General features: G+C 39.2%; 1 protein-coding gene across 1 annotated transcript in view; it reads left to right on the top strand.

Annotated features, from left to right (window-relative positions):
* Window positions 1–21,014, top strand: part of PTPRN2 (protein tyrosine phosphatase receptor type N2) — a 638,409-nt gene that overhangs the window by 532,823 nt on the left and 84,572 nt on the right. The window contains exon 14 of the mRNA XM_058038495.1: window positions 19,826–20,020. Within this exon, the coding sequence (XP_057894478.1) occupies window positions 19,826–20,020 (195 nt within the window). The remainder of the gene's footprint in view (window positions 1–19,825; window positions 20,021–21,014) is intronic.

The raw sequence follows: 21,014 nt of genomic DNA, 5'->3' as shown, positions 1-21,014 counted from the left end.
GGTCTGATATGAAAAGAGCCTTTGACCCGATCTGTTGCCACCTTCTGCCATTATTCAGATAAAATGAAATCTAATGCTGATAGATGGGAGGTAAACCAGGACTGGTTCTAGGAGAACAATGATAGCAGATGTGTACCCAGTAATGCTGGAGGACTGCACTCAGCTTCTCAGAAATAAATCAGAAATCTCCAGCTTTCTCTTTCAGTTTCAAAAGTGTTGGGTGGAGAGACACTGTATCTTCCTGAAGTTTGTTTTAGATCATATGGCACTTATTTCTTGGTGTGTTATTGGTGTGGTAGTGCATGTGTTATAGTCATAAACCAGACAGCCCTGGTCTACCCAAGATATTTGGAGTGTGACCAGGAAAAAGAATCTGAGAATGTGTAAACATTGTCTCTGTAGTATCTCTGTCTATTGTGCACCCATGGGGCCTCGCTAACGGCGCTTTTTTGTCAAGTTTTATTTTACTTTCTTGTTCTGCTTAGGATCAGACATTCTAGCCTTTCTGTATCCTGGAGCTGAGATAGATTTAAATTGGCAGTTGAGAGTATTATGGGAATAAACTCATATTTCCTCACAAAGTTTGGATCTGTCTGTACCTCTTAGATATTAAAGATGTAATGCATTAAGTATATTTCCACAGGGTGGGTCTAGAGAGAATTAAGTACAGAATAATAAATATGAATGTTTCTGTAACAATTAGTATCTTCAGGAATGGTTTTGGTTTACACTTTTAAAGACATGTTTACTTTTAAAAAAAATCATTGGATCACATCTTTGCATTTAATGACTTCCAAAGCAAGACAGAGTGAGAGCAAGAGCATTTCCTGTAGACAAAAAAAAGGAGTGTTCTCTGGGATTAAGTGTGAACAAAACAGCAGTTTATCAGTTTTGTTGGCCAGTGAGATTGTGCCCATAAATATTTTTGTTTGATTTTAATAGGTGACTTGCTGTTGGCTTATTTAAAGCACAGAAGCAATAGGTAGGCTTTCTCTTCCATTAATTGTGAATACAGGAATTCTTAATTTTTTTGAAAAGCCCTCCAGGTTCCAAAACCACACTTGAAACTGAATTTCTGATAATTAACAGGACAATCTTCCTACTGACAGCTCTAATTAATAGTATCTGTAATTAAAATCGTGCCCTTCCAGCAGGAAAATTGTTTGAATTTCTTGGAGTGACCTTTTTTGCCATTTCTCCTGGGAGTGTAGTGGTTGATATTGATTTTATAATGAGCTCGGTTTGTTTAATAAGAATCTGTAATCCAGACATTAAATGAAATATATGCTTCCTTTTTTCTTCACAGATTTATATGTGTTTTAAAATCTTCATATTTAAATCTGAGAGTGACATTTTCTGTTTTGAAAACAACAGCAATGCTTCGAGGTTGCTGCTCAGTTTTTCAAAAGCAAGACTGTATTAATATTCTTTGTTCCTGACCTCTAGGCCTGGTCCTAACCACCTGACTTCTTAAACAGTTCCACTGGGTTTTCAGGAGAACTGTACTCATGAGTGGGAGGAAAAATGTTTTTCCTTAAAAACAAAGGTTTATAAGAGCTTGGCTCTCCACCCATGGAAGTAAATGGGAATTCTGCCATTTGTTTCAATGGCAGCAGTAGGAAGCCCTACTTCCTACTGACAAAATGCTCAGGCAGTTTTGATGCTGCTAAGTAGCATTTTATCAAAATGAATCGCTGTGCCTGGTCTGCATATAATAAACTATTAGCGTGGATTTGAAGAGAAATAGGATTGAGCCCTGTTCACATTGTCAGAATCACCTTACGTTGAGCTGTGTTAAGTGTAATGGATATCTGATGTAATGCATGTTTTGGATAACATCAATTAGGTCTCAGAAGGGCATCTGCTATCTTTTTCCTCATCTTCTCTTGATACTTATAGGGGAATAATATAACCTCTGTAATATGGGGGTAGGAAAGAGGCAAGCAGCTTTCAAAACTGTACCTACTTGGTTCTGTTATATGTTTCCCAAGTAGCCACTCAGTTAACTCAATGTTTTTTAAAAATATGAAATATATCAGGGCTGCTGCCACTAGGCTTTGAAGCACAGTACTCCAAAGTGTTGCTGCTTACAGCTGACATGACAATTCAGATTTATTTTTTTATTTGAAGGGGAAGAAATTGGTTGGTATAAAAGGGCCTGGTGGCCCAATGTGATTCAGAGAGAACACAGAAATATCACTTCGATTCACATGCTTCTCAAAATGTCAGTTGTTTATATCTTCACATAAACAAGACTGACCTAAATTTTCAGCATTTAGTAGAAGCATTTTTCATCCTAACCCAGTTTAGCCAGGGGAGTTCATTCAGGGTTTTACTCCTTCCTTACTTATCCTGTGAACTTGGAAGAGTTTTTTCCCATGGCTGTTTATTGGCGGTCCTTGGGGGTTTTTTCATTCCCTTTCTGGTTTGTGCAGTGAAATGCCATCTTGAGAAGGGGAAAAACAGACAAACCATATTATCAGGGAAACAGCAGGTTGGCTGCTAAGTCTCCCCCCGTTCTGGAGGCGTAGCACTTGTCATGTAACATCACCCTCCCTCAGGCACGAGCACTCCTTCCACTTAGCTACTAACACAAGTATTTCTTGTGTAACTGTGTGAAGAGGGCAGGACAACCAGTACTGGATAAAAGTTGAAGCAGGCAAATTAAACTGCTGCAGTGCTCCTGATAAGCTGCCAAACCTGGTTATTCAGGTGTTGGGGTAAGGCAAGCAGCTGGCCCTCGAAGTGTTGAGGTAGGGAAAGCCTATTGAAAGACTAAGTAACAGGAGGAAGGATAGATACACAATTGAAACTTCATTTATCTTTGAATCACTAAACAACAAAATTACAGGCTGGTTTAATTAGACAGTAGCTGAGGAGCTTTTCAAAATTAATGGAAATAGTGTGTCTTGTAAAATGTTACGTTTTATCCCTAAAGGCGGACAGTTTTTGTGTCTCTCACAAACACATCTCCTGTCCTTTCAAAGCACACGTGGAATGATTAGATAAGTCAGCGTTAGCATTCAAGGATGACTAAAAAGAGGCTCTTGGTGCCTCCGCGGAGCCCCCGCGCATGCGCGCACCTGCACCCCTGCTTTTAATTGTTGCTGGCATTGCTTTGATCTTCTTTGAAAAGCAAGTTTAGCATTCTGCAAGCCCACTCTCTGGTCCAGGAGATTAGGGCAGAAGCGTTTTAGGAATTTTCAGCAGACGCTCTTTGATTTATTTCACAACACTGAGCAGATTTTCTTCATGCACTTTGAAGACTTTAGAACATAACCCAGAGAAAAGCGGGCATTCAGGCATCAGGAGCAGGCAGCAAACAGGGCCACTAAGTGCACATCTTACTTGTCACTGCTCCCATTAGTGAGCAATTTATTAATGTAATGAGTGTGTGGTAGTGACTGCTACGATTTAGGGATGCTCTGTTTGATTCAGGGTGATGTATTTGTGAGTCCAGCTGAACCCTGGCTTTTGACCCCTGTGTGGGGAACGCTGGGGGTGTGCATGTTAAATCATCAACATATTTTATACTTTGCACTGCAGAACTTTCCTATGAGCATGGTCTTCTGCATCACTGATAATGCTCAGCAAAACCTTGCCCATAATGGAATTAAAAGGCAAAAGTTAAAATGCTCTGAAGCTGGCTTCAGCAAGCTTGCCTTTTAATATTTCATGTCAATAACATTCTTTTTAATTTTCCTTCATCTCAAAAGAACTTCCTTTCAAAAGTGAGGAGGAAAAGACCAAACAGTTTACAATTAAGTTCTTTCTCAAACTGCCTGAAGTATTCAAGGTTACATGCAGATGGATTACATCATCAACTGTTTTAAAAACTTGTCCAATTAACTTGATTTGGCAGGCATATAGTTGTAAATTATATGTTAAATTCTACATTATTACATGTATTGTATTATGTATAAATTATATATTCCTTTGTCAAATACAGTCTTATTAATTACATTATCCTGCTGGATTCAAAGCCCCTAAGAACTTCTCCATGCTCTTACCGATTTGATCCCGCTGGTATTTTTTATTAGAGATGTTAAGAACACACTATTTGCAACAATTACAATAAATATTTTGCTGCAAATATTTTAAAAGACTCCAACTGAAAGAATCTGCTGGAAAAAAACCCTCTATTTAACCATCATGCATGGTTTGTGTGTTTAAATACAGATAACTCATTACCTCTAATATGGCTTAATATTTTACACTCCAGACGGAATTTCAAAAGCAAACTTGTTATTATAATATTAGACCTTAATGTTATAGTAATACTGTATATCAGCTCCTTAGAAATTGTGGGCTAAGTGACATGGGGGGGAGGGGGAAAGGAAAATTTTGCTGTTCTTATTTATCAAGTTGTCAGTAATACTCCAATTAACATCACCTTTATTACCAAGGGAAGCTGGTAAACTGAGGATAATTTGTACTATAAAGTATTACCTTCTACCTTTATATCACCTAATTTTCAAGGACCCTCCTACACTTAAGCACAAAAGATATCACTGAGGATGAAGTTATTCAGTACATGAGTATTTAGTAAACATTTCAGAAGGAATACATTTTGTAAGGATTTTGGATAGATGAAAATTTTGCCTTAAGGCAGAATGCTGTGAAGGCTTGCTTGTGTTCTCTACTGGGAAAACAAAGGGCATAATGCATTTTTAATCTTTTCTTTTCCTGTGTCCTTATTTAAAGAAGCAAAACGATATCATCTCATGACTACGTAAAGCTACAGGATAAGCTGTAATTTTTTGTGATAAAGCATATATGGCATGGTATATGAATTAGAAGAGTTGTTCTTGTCCATTTAAGTCTGCTTATTGTGTATTATATGAACAATTTTGTCTATCTTTGATTGGCATTTTGTCTCAGAATAAGTTCTCAGGAACCTGCAGATACTTTGTACATAGAGTAGTTACATAAACCACTGTACTTTAAGGTGAGACAGTTTTCACAGTGTACAAAATATGTGTGACTACACAGAATTCACAGTAGTCACACACAGCGATTCTGGGAGAGGAGAAGGGGGAGTGTTTCAAGGTGATTAGAAGAAGAGTTTGCCTTATGTTTAAACACTTCCTTGAAGTCAGACAAGTCAAAACAGAATGAAGCAAAACAGGATGTGTACAAATCTGGATTTAACTTTTAGTCAATTTTTTATCTGATTAGTGTTCAGAGCTATCCTCCATTCCTCTGGTGCAGTGGACTCTGCCGTTTCCCTGACCTTGCTTCCTGTGGTAGTCATAAAATTGAGTTAAATGGTAGCAGTGCTCTAAATGGCATTCCAAAATACTGCATGAATCTATAAAGCAGTAGAAATTTATCAAACTTGCTTGGTCAATAAAACAGGATACAAATAAATAGGGGTTTATTTGGTAACAGCATTTAAAATCAACTTTGAAAAATACTGCTCAATGAGAAATGCCCATCTTAAGGGCTGGAGCTTGATGGTAGGGATTTCAGAGGGCACTTCTGGAAGTCTTTATTTGAGCCTGTGGTGTGTATCTGGAGGAGCAGGGCTCTCCTGTCACCTCCTGTCCCTGCTCTGCCCCTCTGCTCCAGCACACCCAGCCTGGCCAAGGGGCAGCCCTGGGGGAACCACACAGGCTGTAGGAGTGGGGCTTGCTGGGCTTTTACTGATGCCTCTCCTCCAGCCTTTTCCTGTCTGCATGAATAACTTCTGTGAATTACTCAGTGTTGGACAAATGGACTTGCTCTTACCAGAGGAGATTTCACTTCCACAGCCCAGACCCTAGGCTGCTGCAGCAGTGGCAGTGCAGCAACACCTCGGAGTGAAATACTCCTTACATTAGAGTAGGCAGGTGAGAGAAAGGGCTTTTTGCAGGTGTGGAAGGAAAATAAGCATATATGCAAATCCTGGAGTGCTTGGATGAGATGATGCCATGCAGGTCTACAATTTCATTTAAAAACTATCTTTTTCAAGTAGTTGTCCATTTTTCTGCATAGGACTCATTCAAAGTGGCAGAGTGAAGGTGATGCTGACCCTCTCTTCTTAGCCAACTTTATTTTTCAAAAGTATGATGCTTGAGCTTGGTGTTTAGTGAAACAAGGACAAACGTGCCCCAAGCATCCCACAGAAAAATTTCTGTGTATCTAGGATGTAAGAAAATGCTAAGTAAAAATAGTAGGAGGCAAAATTAAGTTAGTGACTCATTTGAATTACTGGGAAATCCAGAGTCCTTACCCAAACAGGCATTTCTTAGAAAATGTGCTGGAGGTGCTCTGGACTTGCAGGCTGCATCTTGCCTGGTAAATTAAACCAGTAAATATTTTGAATGGTCCTGGCACCATTTCAGGTCATGCCACCCAACTTTCCCCAGTTTCTTAGCAGAGTAAGCACAAACAAAGAAAAATTAATAAATTCACTCAATAGGCAGTTTTATTAATAATTTGACTGTAGCCACCTGGTTTTAGAGGGTGAGAATTCCTTCTGCTTTATCTACCCTAACTTCCTGTCCTGGACCACCAAGGTCCAGGCTCCTGCTCCCAGGATCCAGCTCCTGAGCATTCTGCTCCTGCTTCAGAGCCCCTTTCACCCATCCCTGTGGTGCCACAGGCTGTTTGCCAGCTGAGCGTGGGCTGGTTCTGGATAAGTACAATGGATTGTCTCCCCCTGGTAAATTGATTATGTCCCAGAGCCTGTATGTTATAAAGAAGCCAAAGATAACCACAGCCTTGCCTAATGGGCTGGAGAGTATTTGATTTGCAGTCCCAGGCCGTACATCATCTCAAGTGTCCCGATTTCTTTCTGGAATAACTATACTGTCTTCAATGGCTTTTTTTTTTCCCCCATGTAATGTAGAGGATAATCAGGCCTGTCTTTCCTACACACTTCTACCCTTTTTTCTGTTTTAAGATTTTCCTTTTTCTTTTGCAGCATCTCTGTTATCACGTTTCAGATTTGACACATTCTTCTATTGTGTGTTCTCTGAATGCTCAGCAGCTAACACTGCAATCTGGCTTGCTGATCCTTTCATTTTCCTCCAGAGTGCTGCACTGGAAGGAAAAAAATACATTTTTAAAAGTTTTTAACTGGAAAGTTTTGGGGGTTTTTTTTGCAGGATAAATCTTATACCAAGGCCTCTGAAAGGGATTAGAAATTTTGTGTAAATAAGCAACTGTGGTAGATGATGTTTGTCAGTTCTTGTAGGACCATGTTGCCTGTGAGCAGGAACAGGTTGCAGTTTATTCTCTGAAGTCTGTAAGGTATATAAAAGCATTCTTCCTACTGCTTTCTTGTTAGCACATCTGTTCCTCCTGCACACCAGTCTCACAGGATGGGGAAGGGAAGAGGGACAGGGATGCTGTGTTGCTTCCTTTCTCCTCTGTGTGTGCAGGGAAGCTGTGCTGTGCTTGGCTCTGTGGGCAGAGCAGGGCTGTGTCCTGCCCAAACCACCAACATCTTACCTCCAAGATCTCTGTTCCTCCTGCACTGTGTGTTTGTGCTTCACCTTTGGGAAGGGTTTGAGGCTGACTGCAGCCATCTGAGGTTTTTCCCTGGCAAGCCCACACAGACTTGGCTGCTTTGAGACAGGACAGATTTGCTTTGCTTGGGACAGATGGACAAAAAGTCTCAAATCCTCTTTCCTCTGCCTGTAGCCCTGTGGGGACCCTTGTAGGGATGTTGCTAGTAGGAATATTCAGATTGGACTGATAGTTTTGCTTATTCTATTGTGATATAAACTATAAGACAAGTTTGGGTAGAGCAGGCTGGAGCTCTCCTAGGGCTGTGCTGCTCCAGTTTTCTTAAGGGCACAAGTGAGAGGTGTCACACCAAACAGCCTCGTGGGTGTGTGTGACATGTGAGGGCAAGGAGATCCATGGAAGGCCTGTGTGCTGAGCTGCAGCAAGTCAGACATTGAGAATGTGATTTGGATTGGCTGGACAAGAGGCCCAATTTCATTTCTCTCAACAGAGAAAAAGCTCTGGCTCCAGGGATGGGAGCCTTCTATCCAAGATATTTTCTTTCTCTTGTAATTTCATGCACAACAGAGATCTAAATTTTTACAGTTCTCTAAACCACTAGAAAAAGACAATCTGAGTGATTTAATGCACACCAGCAAGGCATGATAAAGGACTGAGACAGCTTACCTGACTTCTTTGTTCTGTGTTTTTTTTTTGCTGTGATATGTTCTAAGCTGTCAGTGTTGCTCCTCTACTTAAATTCAGTTGGGGCATTCCTGCAGCTCTTCTCCTTCCAGTTCAGGTTTGCAGCTTTCAGTTTTTATCACTTGTATTCTTAGCAAGCAACCAAACCAAGACTAAAGAAGGGAGACTGTAAAAGGATATTCCTAAAAGTTAAATCCCTCAAAGAAACAAAATTAATTTGGAGGATGAGAGACAATAGCTTTTGAATGGGAGAAAATCAAATTTAGTGTAAGTGGCTTATCCAAAGGAGAAAATCCATGAGGTCTTCTCTAGCTTTGTTGACCAGTTTCTGTACTTCTTACTAAAGACAAACAAGTGATGTTTTATTGACGGTTCTTTGGGATGGCTGCATTCTGAACAAGCACAGATTTTGACCAGGGCAATAGTTTTTTTAAATTTTTAATCTTTCATACAGATAAAATCCTGCTGAATTTCAGTGCAGTTTTTATTTTCTGTTTTCCTGTCCAGCTGACATAGTTGCAGGCTTCTTGATGATTCCAGCATTTTCCTTTTATATAGGATGGCTGTTGTTTTGCAGAACCACATTCTGGCAGCCACTCAAGAGATCTCAGAAAGGGCTGATCTTGCTCTACAAAGTGAGAACAGCTCAACATCATCCTGATAAAACTCACTTTTGGTATTGGGATTACATGCTTAGCTTGGCTGATGACAATCACTGTTTTTCCCCCCATCAAGAGTTGCCTGGCTTGGGGAGCCAAGGAGCCTCCATGCAGGTTGGGGGCTTTTCCTTGGTCCCACTGAGAGCAGCAGAGGTGCTGGTTTGAGGTGGGCTGCACTGGAGCCCTAAGGACCAGCACCCCCCATTTTCTGGTACTGCTGCTCTCAACACCCCCCTCGTCTTCAGCAGTACACTGGGGAGAATATTCCCATGTTGGAGACATACTGATCTTCCCCACTGCTTAGAAAAGAACAAGGGAAAGATGAAAAGGTAAAATTTGCTATGTTGGTGCCTTTCTGACAGCATGGGCAAAAGAAACTTGGATTTTACCATTTTTCAGCTTCTCAAGTGGAGTTCATTCTGGCTTTCTGGGGAGGAAAAATGCCTCAAATGGAGTGATTTGCTGGAAGAGGTTTTGCTGCAGTGGCTCACAGCACAAGGTGCCAATGGCTGGCTATTTACATCCAATAGAAGGAGAAATGTGATGGGGCTGAATGTATTTTTGGAAGCAAAACAATGTACACATAAAAATTTATCTTATATAGGGAAATTATTTCATACATCTCCCTCTGTACTGTGTGATAGCAGTATGTATAGTAACATGGGAATTTGAGCATGGAAATTCTGTGTATTGTGACCCCCAAGAACAAAATAAAGAACTGCAGCTCCTAGTTAACCTCACTGGAAAGCACTTGGGTGTGAAGCTAAAACATACATAAGGGTTGCCTAGCAAGCTCTTCCAAATTTCAGCTTCTTTTTGGAGGTCTGAGTCAACCCCATTGCTCTGCAGGCATTGTTAACTAAGAATTTTGTTTGCTTCTTTGAGGGCTTTAGAAGTTAATTAAGGATAAATCAATGCTTGAGCCTTCTGTGAGTGCTGGTCACTCCATCGCCAAAGGGACAATGCAGAAATGGAGGGAGCAAGGAAAAGGTGACAAGAATGATTAAGGGCATGGAAAATTCATATGAAGAGAGATTGAAAAGACAGATTATTTCTTCTAAAACAGTAACAAGAAGTAGTATAGAAAAGAAAATAAATATATAAAATGAGAAACTGAAGAAAAGAGTGAAACTTTTATTGTCTTTGGCCACCAGGACAAAGATTTTCAGTTACATTAAGTATGTAAAATAAAAGACTAATAGAAGAAAAGCTATCAGCAGAATACAACTGCAGCAAGCAACACTTTCTACAGAATGTTGCTGATGCACAAGTTGTTAGCAGGAATATCAAAAACCAAAGGAGCCACGTGAGAAAAAAAATTCTGTGATAAAAGAACTAATAATGTTTTAGAAGATGCCTGTAGCTTCATGCAGGTCTTAAGATAATCCAAATATGAGTGTGACCATTTAAGAAATGGGCCTACTTAGAACTTGTCCCCTTGTGCTGTTCCTGTGGCACATCTTGCAGACAAACTGGTGCTTGGTGGAGAGGTCCAAGGGAGAGAAGTGACCCCCTGTGTTTGCATGGCTTGGGAAAAGAAAATGCAGGAACCTCAGTAATGGCCATGGAAATCCTTTTATTTGAATGAACACACACGTTAAACCCTTGCTGCTGCTGCAGGGTATTTAGTGGAACTAAATATTTAGGATATTTAGGTGCCATGGGACAGGTCAGGGACAGTGGAGAGGGCTGCAGGTCTCTTCTGTCCAGGCACTCTCAGGGCACAGCCCTGATCCAGCTGTACACAGCTGTACAGAGAGACATGGCAGAGCCCAAGAAAAATTGTGCATTTTTGCTGCTGTTGCTGTCCTCTCCAAAATATGAGGTTTCTGTATGTCTGACCATCGGTACCACATTAAATCCCTGTTAGTTTGTCCAGTATTTTCTCTGACACCAATACAGTGAAAGTGTAGAAATATTGACCATTTTTTAATCCTTGAAGAAACTTTTGTGATGTGTGACAGAAAAAATGTCTGTACTCAGAGATGTGAGGAAACTCATACATACTATTTGTTCCCATAGTTTAATAGGGTTTCTCTGTATTACCAAAGATTTGGCTCTTAATGAACTACTGTGACTTAGTAACAACTTTGTTCTTTATAGATCCTTTTTTAACACTTGTGCACTAAATTTGCATTTGGTCTTCCCAGCAGAGCTGATGAGGGATTTTAATTTTTTTTCAGTAGAGAGTGGGTGAAAAGCAGTGAGTTTAGTTTTCATATCAGGAGGGGGTAATGACTGGCAATTTTGACTATCATGATAGATGATATTATTAAAAAAAGTTTGTCACTGATGGCCATCTTTGGTAAATACTTCCTTTATCCTTGCATCGCCTCTGGTGTATGTCTGCCTTCTGTGGAGAAAAAAAATAAAGCATTTGGGGATTTTTAGAAGTTTTAAGATTTCTTTTCTTTTTTTTCTTTTAGGATTTCACTGACTGCTTTTAGAAACTCTGTTACCATGAATGCAGTTACACAGATTTAGGGAGAAGCAATATTAGTCTTTGCAGTGGGGTAGAATAACATTTTTAGACATAAACTAGTGGCTATTTTGTTTCTCTCCAGGCTGGAAGTGCTCACTGAGTCCTACTGGCTGCTGGGAATTCTTATTTCTAGCAGAAATGATCTTCCATTTTCAGTCCTGCAGGGCAATAAAATAGTGGACTACACAGCCTTAATGTATAGCTTTGCTGAGAAACTACAGCTGTCTTGGGACTGCATTTTTTGCCTACTTTGGGCCCCAGGCAACTATAAATGCTGGGAGTGAGAAAGGAAACATTTGTGGCAGTTATCTTTAAGAGCACTGGCATCTGCTGGAAGCTGGTCAGGCTTTGGGTGGGTTAGACAAAGGCAAAACACACGATGGATTTACATGTGGTTCTGCATGGCCTTTCAATGGTTAATTCAATTGTTGCTATGGTTTATTTGTAACCCATACTGGGCTCTGTGGCTCTACTGTGCTAGTGGGGAATTTTCTGTGCCAATTCATATTAAGGAGCAGCTGTGCCCTCATGAGCATGTATTGGAGTTAGTTAAGATGCACAAAACATGGCAAAGGTGAAGTTTGTTATTTTTTATCTCTCTGGTTACTCCTTTAAGAAATCTTTCCTCTTCCAGATTTATACTTGCCATATACTCATATACTTGTAAAACATTACATGCAGGCACAGCTGAAATGTGGGAAATGCAATTTAGAAACCAGCACTGGTTGAAATCACTTTTTTTGTGGCAGGTAGGTAAGTGTGATATACCATCACTTCCAGAATTGCAGTTGTCTGAACTGCAAGGCCAGTAAAACTCTGACAACCTGAGAAAAAAAAAATTGGGTGCTTTTACACCAGTAGATCTCAGGTGACTTCAGGTGCACATTTTACAGATATATCCTATTCTAAGCACACACTGATTTCCTTGGAGTCATCCAGGAAATTTTAAATTCTTTGGGAAGCTACCATGATGTCATCATGCAGAGAAGATACTCTTCCAAATCAGCCTAAAGAATCACAGCCTTTCATTGTCTATCTCCTGTTTGTGAAGACCAGGATGCTGGAGTCCTGTTTTCACAAAACTTTTAGAAATAAGGGCTCTAAACTGTTATACTCATGCAGTCCCACTCAGTGGTCTTTTGTGGTTTTGTATAGAAAAACATTCCCCAGCTGAGTAACCTAAACATGGTCTTCAATTTTACTGGCCCTCTGGAAAGCAGTATTATCCCCAAAGATACCTATGCTTTCCTGGCATGGATAGCAGGGCAATATTATCATTATTTCAGAGAAATGTCATTAGACCTATGCTGTCATGTCTTCCTTGGCAATGTGAGCCTTGTAGGAGATATCTGCCTCCTTCGGGAGCTTCTGGACTATTCAGTTTGCTTCTTCATTGATGAGAGGTTGCTGAAAGAATAAAAGTAAAACTATTTTCTCAAGCTGTATTGCATAGGCAGGATCTTTGGTTCTGTGCAGTTTTTATGTCTGCTGGACACCTGGAGATGTGTACAAGACCACGATGGCTTCTCATTCAATTTGGTAGGATAAGACTGTGCAAATGTGCACACGATGCTAAAATAATTGAAATTTTAGGTTTCACAGGCCACAATCAAAATTGAGGTTTTGTTAGGAGAATGATTCTCAAGCCTGTATTTGGCTGTGATGCTCTCAAAAAGAAACAGCATCCCTGGGTTTTAGATCATTTAAAAATCAAGCAAAGTAATCCCCCCTGTCCCAAGGTTCAGAGTTATAGTCAGATATAGAGAATGTGGTACAAGAGGGCAGATAGTGAACTGAACTGGACACATGAAGGCTGCATTGACAGTCAAAGAAATTTATTTTGCTTTCTTCTTTTTTCTTTCTTTTTTTTTTTTTTTTTTTTTTTGTTTCTGTTCCTCCCAAGATCTATCACATTCAAGTCTAGATAAAAACGAATTGTCCAGAGTGTGGATGTGTAATGTTATGTTTGATGCTGTGTCTTTCAAAATCTTACTCTCAGTCATTTTTTCAATATATCCCTTTATCCCTTTTCTGAAGGGACACAGATATCAGATATAGTTGCTTTTTCTGAGAAGGATAGAAAATATACATGCAAATATTCCCTGTATGTAAGGAGCTCTTTTATTCCTGGACAAAAAGTATGCTAAAATCAAGCTAAAGCTTGAAAATATGTTTCAATAACTCAAAAATAAATGATAATAAAGCTGTAATTATCCCCAAAGCTACAAATACAGTAAATAAGTTAAAGTTAAATTTATAAACCTGAAAGCTTATCAAGTATGCAAAAGCAAAACAAAGGCAGCCAAATGACTTTAGCTTCACCCTGTAGTAACACTAAGCAAATTTAGTTAGAGAATAATGATGTTTATAGTCCTAGATCCATTTGTTTAAAAAAAGAGGTTATCTTATTTTTTTCATTTTTTAAATCTCATTGTCTTATGCCTGCATCCATTGCAGAACAGTGAAATCCAGATTTCATGTGCAGACCTCAGCTCATCCTGTGAATAATACCTCTTGAAAAGGAGAATGAGACTTCTGTTGAATTAAATGTACTAACGTTGAGGAAAAAAAAGGTGTTTTAAAGGTCTTATTCCTCCATACCTAGCATATAGATTACATATATTCTTAATCTTCATTATGCATTTTATTAAAAAGTGTAGTCTTGAATAATTTAGAATTGTCAGCATTTTAATTTAAAATATCTGAGAAATATGTTCATTTCACAAAAAAATTAACACAGTGTTCTTGTGATCATGCCTGCTTAAGCAGATTTGTTTCTTGATTGATAGAATATTAGGCAGGTCAGGTTGGAAGGGTTTGGTGTACACTCAGCTATCACTTTTAATAAACAGTAATTTCTTTGTTTAGTGTCTCTGCATTTTCTTAATAATTATCCATGGAAAGCTTTATTCTTTCTTATATTTTGCTAATTCTAGAATAATTTTGTCACACTTATTTCTGGACTAACTCAAGTGGTTTCTATTTTAATTTGCTAAACAAAAAATTCTTTAAAATGTGGAAATATTAGCCCTGTTTCCTGGACTTAATTTTTGGTTTGGTGCAAATTTGGGGATCAGTTGCAAAATCTATTTTCATTAATATATAGTCATGAAATTATGTTTCTTTTTCTAAATAAACTGAAAAGTTGACATTTCCCTCAGATCCTAGATCTCCTGTTAGTCAGATCTGAGGTGACAGTGGCTAGGAAAGAAGAGCAGTGTTTTAGATATGAAATTATTTTTGTTTGCTTTGGACTGAACATTTTTCATGCTCCTGGTACCAGCTAGAAGAGAATGATTCATGTGCCATCATCACTGGCTGGACTTGGAATACCTGAAGGCATTGCTTAGAGAATTTGCATTAAGTATTTGCAGCATCCTCTCTGGAGGCAGCTTTGAGAGGGAATTGCTCGTGTTTAATGACTGCAGAGCTCAGGTGAGCACTAGCCATGTTCTTAAGTGGGATGCTCCAGTCAGCTCTTCTGCCTGTACTGTGTCACCTGAGCTTCTCAAATTCCATTTTTGCAAGTAAATCAAGAGAAAAGATTCAATATTACTCATTAGCCTCTGTTACATCTGATTTTAGTTCTATGGTTACCTATACTCATAATCCTTACCAGGGCATATACATATATTTTTCTCTAAAACATTTCAGTAAACACTGTAGCTTCAATGGATTTTCCAATTTCCTTAAGTGGATTTTCCAGTAGATGACAGATGAAGATTTCTCTGAGCTCTCTTTTGCTGCCTTGCCCTTCTGTGACACCAATGGGTGCTGAGTATCACAAAGCCACGTGGCAGAAATCACAGCGCCTGTCACTGGCTGGTGACGTGGCCTAACACTTCTGCTGGTAAGCAAGGCACACCTCCAAACCAGCCTGGACAGGTATCTGTGGGCTCCATTTCTGGACAGACTCGATGCCTCCTTGTTTGAGAGGAGAGTTTTTTACCTCTTCAGGTTCAGAGACTCACCTAACAAAACATGATGGCAAGACTGGCTCTCAGTTTTGTCAATTAAAGAAATGCAGCAAGTCTCTTCATGCCCTTCTTTAAATGTGGATAAGCTGCGTTTATGCTGCACAGTGCTTCATTCACAAATGGAGTGCATGGATTTGAAAATCTATTTGTTGTACCTGAGGAAATAGTTGCACTTCATGCTTCTCCCTGTCTCTGTGTGGACAGCCAAGTATTAGGAATATTTTAGAACCTCATTGTGAAGAGGATTGAGGGGTTTCCAAGAATACTGTTTATGGTTTGTTTAAGGTTATCAATTGTGTGTCAAATAAAAAGCTCACTGCGGATGATCATGGTGCAGTACTTTGAACTCATTTAACTCAACATTATTTACAGAATATTTATCTTGGTTATGGCAGTTTTTGTCATGCAGCGATATTACTTCTCCATTATATACTGCATGTGACCGCCATATAAGTTTGATAATAAATGTTGGGAAATAAAAAACAGAGTAAGTGCCTCAGTATGATAGCAATTCCCATGTGATGGGAAATAATGTCATAAACTTCAAATTACCTTTTAAATAAATGTTTATGTCCAACCCATCCATTAGATCATAGCCTGAAGGTCAGGAGGATCGTTTCTTCATCTTTCACTGTATGCATTATGGTTGCTTTTTTAGGTGTAAATGATGTTTTTAAATGAAGAATGGCACTCAAACTATACACAAACAATGGCTAGACATTACTGAGTCTCAGCATGGCAGAAATAGCCTCAGCCACTCTGCTAAATATAGAAATGCAGCAGTAAATTGAATTCATTCTTAGAAAATATTTTTAATGGCTGAGACAATACAGAAATACAGTTTGTGTCATTCTCACAGTATGAAGCTTTGACATTTTAGTCAAGTTTGAGTTCTAGTTGTGGTTTGGTAAATGGCTGATTTGCAAAATGCTTGTGAGAGTAAATATTTTGGAGAGGAAGGCAAAGCATACCTGAGCATGCAGAGAAGTGCACAGGTGACAGATATTGTACTTACGAGGGTCTGAACCATCCAGGGCTTTGTGCATTTGTGAAGAGATGCCCGCTCAGAAAGTTCCATGGGATGGTGTGAAACGCCCCACACTGTGAGACCCCACTGTTCCCAATGCCTTTTGTAGGAGGGGAACGCTGATGACCCATCTCAAGGCCAGATTCCACATAAAGACATTTCCCTGCTTTGAGCTGGATGTCCCTCGTCCGCATGTCCTGGGGGAACCCATGTGGCTCCCCAGAACACCCTGTGCACCAAAGCTTTTACATGTGGTGGTCTTGAACATGTTATCCCTGCAGTGCCAGGCTAGAAACCCAAGTGGGAGCTGGAATGGCTGGGCTGGCAGAGAGGTGGCTTTGGAGACGCAGAAGCTGGAGCTGTGCTGAGGTGGCTGATGTGTGTGTGGGGATGGGACAGGTTCCTCAGCCAGGGCTGGGCTGGCTGGGAGAGGGGGAAGGAAGAGCTGTTGAGGGCTGTCAGACTGATCTGGAAATAAATTCAAACCAAAAACCTCTGTTTACAGGCAGGGGAAAACCCATTGTCATGGAGATTTAAAACTCCAATCAAGAAATTCAGGAGCGTTTTTGCTTCAGTTATGATTTGACCTTCCTGTTTACATTTAACATTTTTTGCAGCAGAGTGCAGTGACGTGGTTGCTTTGTTTGAGGTATTTGACAGTTACAGCAGTTCTGGGAATTATTGTTTTGGCTCTATCTATGTCAGGAAAGAAATACGTTAATATTTGAGATAAGGTATATGTTTTTTAAACATATTTAAATTTGTTATGATTCTCAACTTCACCTTCTTCCACAAGGTCCATGAACATGTTAAACTTCATTATAAAACAACATTTCTTAGTAACATATTAAATAGTTTATGTACACAAAGATCTTTTGGTTAGAGGTTAATCTGTTCTAGAACCAATTGTCTATAATATTGTTTCTTTTGTCATTATAATTCATGTACAAATGGTACATTAATTTCTTAGAGATCACTTGATCTCAATTCTTTTTTGTTAACAGAGGTCTATAATCCTTTCCACAGCAACCACTTGTAAAAGCAGAGGATTATGACTTGAGGCAGGATATGAACAGCAGGAACAGATCAACTTAAAAACAAAGATCCTGTTTGAGTACAAATGCTATTGTTAGCACAGAGTTGGGGTGAGTCAAGTGGCAGGATGTCTATTAGAATATAATAAATTCATATCAACGCCACATGGCATGCTAGCCAGAAGACAGATCCTTCTAGCAATTATGTGACAGACTTCTTTTTTTTATACCTTTACTTATTATACTTTTGCTTAGTCCAATAAACCATTCCCTCTAGGAATGGCTGATGTCTAAACATCTGAGCAGCTTTTTGGTTTTTTTGTCAGTTTATTTTCCTGTCTAAAAAGCTTCCGCTCTGTTATACTTTTCCCCAAAATCTGCTAAAAGCAGGGATTTGAAATTACACTACTGCAGGGTCATTCTGAGGTTAGTAATAGACATTGAGGACTATTGCTAGCCTTTCTTATAAAGTGTGTGATCCTCCAGAGAAAAGGAGGAAAAGAGGTTTTTCCTTTGTTCCTATATATAAAAATAAGAGACACACTGACATTTTTTCCTTTATTAAAAAGTAAAGTCTTTGGTTTAATACTGATAGTTTAACTGACCTATCTAACACCAATATATTGTGACTCAATTCAGCATATTTTTGAAGTTTAATTTATTTTTCTAATATTTTTCATGTTAAGGTTAGTAGGAAGCTAAAAAGTACCAAGTGACAGAATAGATACCACTCAAGTGTGGAAAACACCTACTTTTGGTAAAAATTAGAAAAACTCTTTCATGGCCTAGACAAAATCAATAAATATACAAAAACACAATGATGGAGTCAGGTAGCAGTTTCACTTGTGACAGTCTTCTGTACAGTTATTCCAACAACTGACACCACATAGAATTAGTAATCTTTGCTTCCCAAGCTTCTGTTGACTGTATTTTTGTAATAGACAGTGAAATATATCCTGTCTATAAATGATACAAATTTTATCTCAGTGTATCTTAATTTGTACATGCATGCATACGTGTATGTATATATGCATATACATCCTGTATTAGATGCTATCAAATAGTAAAAGTCGACATAAGCATCTCTAATGGAAAATAAGACAGAAATTTTGGTAGAAAAGAATATTTGAAGGGGTCTTTAATCATTGTCATGTGGTGACAGGAGGACACTCTGTACAATGGTTTCAGGGAGTTTGTTTGAATGCTTGCTGCTGCATGGATTGGGATCCCCCTTCAGTCTCCTAGAGTTTGCAAGGTTATAAAAAGCCCCAGACATAGTCTTAAGTTATATTTCAAACTCCTGTCTGAAAAAAAGATTTTATTGCAGTTGATAAATAATGGTTTTCAGATCGTCCTACTGATGGCACTTGGGCTGCAATTAAATTATCAATGAATAAGAAAACAAAAGCCATAGCATTCCAATGGTATGAATTTTTCAGCCTGTATTATTTTGTTAGCCTGTGGCAAAAGATTGAGCTGTTAGTACTCATCTGTGCAGAATGAGTAATCTGAGACAAATGTGTACCCACACTGGGTGTGCAATTTGGCCACATCTTATAGACTTGCCAAGGGGCCTCGCAGCCAAGGACCCCTCATGGACAGTAGTCATATGTTAAAAATGATCATTTTATTACAATATCTGTGATCTCACCACCACAACTGATTTGAACAGCATTACAACATGACAGTGTGACTGTGGGTCTGCTCATCCTATAAGAATCAGAATTTTATATTATCAGGAGTTGGTTTTACCAGCAGGATTTTCTGCTACCTAACCAGAATTCTGTATATTTGCACGAATTCTATGCATAAGAGCAACTGAAAATACGTATTCCCAGTGCTATCTATTTTGGTGTTTCAACATGACTTGCATTAGTGTGTGTGATAGCTTGAATTTTCTTTCTTCGCCAAAGCTGCTTAAACAATACAATGACAGATTTCTGCTTTTATTCTTCGTTAATGTCATTCTTCATCCTCTCTGCCCCACATCAGGGAGGAAGTGTTGCGAGTTTGCTATTTTAATGAAGAGAAATGAGGCATCTATCAAGGAGGATTTACATTGGAGAGCACATCAATTCAGTTGCCTTGAGCTTGCTGAGTTTGCATATCCAGGGCCAAGCAGTGCTCTCAATTACTCCCGTGCAACCCCATTAACTTCAGGAGGTTGTGTGGTTCAAAAGTGGCTTTGCAGAATATGGGGGAGAAAAGAAAATATATATTTGCTGGAGGAGTCAAGCTCTAAAATATGATTTTTGGTTATCTATATGGAGATGTGCATGCAGTCATAATTGCACTTTTGAAAGGTTAGGGCAGTGATCGTGCAGTAATTTCATTGAGCGTCCCTTTGTAGCTGTGCTTAACAGAACAGACAGCCACCCAAAAATTACTGCAGTGAGGGGGGAAACACTTCCAGCCCTGGGAACATATTGTAAATCATATGTCTTTAGTAGACTCTGTCCTGTAATTACTCTTAACTGTGGGTTGTTTGCTCCTCTCTCTCTCTCTAGGAGCTATGCCGGCAGCGCATGGCAGTGAAGAGCTCTGACCGCCCCGAGCCCCTGCACTCCTCCCGAATCAACAGCGTCTCCTCCCAGTTCAGTGATGGGCCCATCCCCAGCCCCTCAGCCCGCAGCAGCACCTCATCCTGGTGTGAGGAGCCAGCCCAGTCCAACATGGACATCTCCACCGGTCACATGATCCTGGTAAGGCACTTTCATCTTCGTGGCACCAGAAATTTTGACAGAATTTCAGGCACCTGCTCAGCTTTTGGAAAAAGAGAGGTTTAAATGACAGGGAAGATGCGTTTTCACAGGTGGAAAATATTCCTGAGCTTCACTGATAATCAACTTTGTACAATTAAAACAGGCATTTTTATTTCCTTTTTGTTTTTCATTATATTTTTGTTTTTCTTCTCTTGGGAACATTCTTTTAACGTGAACATATGAATTGTTTGCATGCTTGCTTTTAAGAAAAAAAAGCCCTGTGGTGTCCTCTTGTCCTGTTATGTTTAGCTCAGCTTGGACAACTGAAGAAAGCTGCCAAATTTCTGATCAGCTCACTGCTTTCTCTCATGTCTTTCCAGTGTGTGGAGGTATCTGAGCTGAGAAGGCAACAGAAGATTAGTGATATGGAGCAATTTATTTCTGTCACCTTAGAAAAGGGATCTGAATTTTAAGTCTTGCCTGGATTTTTTTGTTTTGTCCTTGGATGAATTTCTTCCAAGCTGGATTTCTCGTGTTTGAAATGATCCAAATATATTCTATTGATGGAGTCTATGTTGGAAATCTTGGGTTACTTCCAAGCACAGCTTGACACCAGTATCAGTGTAGAAGATGGACACATTAGGAGTTTTTTGTGTGTAAGAGTCAGAGTCCAGTGGTTGGGACTGGTGGAGCTTGTTTCTGTCCTGCTGGGAGAGCTGTAGAGTAATCCTCTACTTTTTGTGCCTTATTTTCATCTTTCTTTAAATATTTACTGTCTCTCTAGAGTGCATTGACATTTTCTGAGTAGAAGTTAGGTTGTGGTGAAGAATTTGACCAAAAGTTGTGTTATTTTGCTTGTATATTTGACTTCTGTTTTTACCTAAAGTAAGCATCCTTTCCAGTTGATAGTTTGCCATGTTTTTGGAAACCTCTCTCCATCATGCCATACTTTTAGGTCATAATTTTTTAATTTCTTTCTTTTTCTGGACTTATA

The sequence above is a fragment of the Melospiza georgiana genome, chromosome 1 (genome assembly GCF_028018845.1).
Source record: "Melospiza georgiana isolate bMelGeo1 chromosome 1, bMelGeo1.pri, whole genome shotgun sequence".
Lineage (NCBI taxonomy): Eukaryota > Metazoa > Chordata > Aves > Passeriformes > Passerellidae > Melospiza > Melospiza georgiana.
The sequence above is the reverse complement of the archived record's forward strand: the minus strand, read 5'-3'. Positions and strand labels throughout refer to the sequence as shown.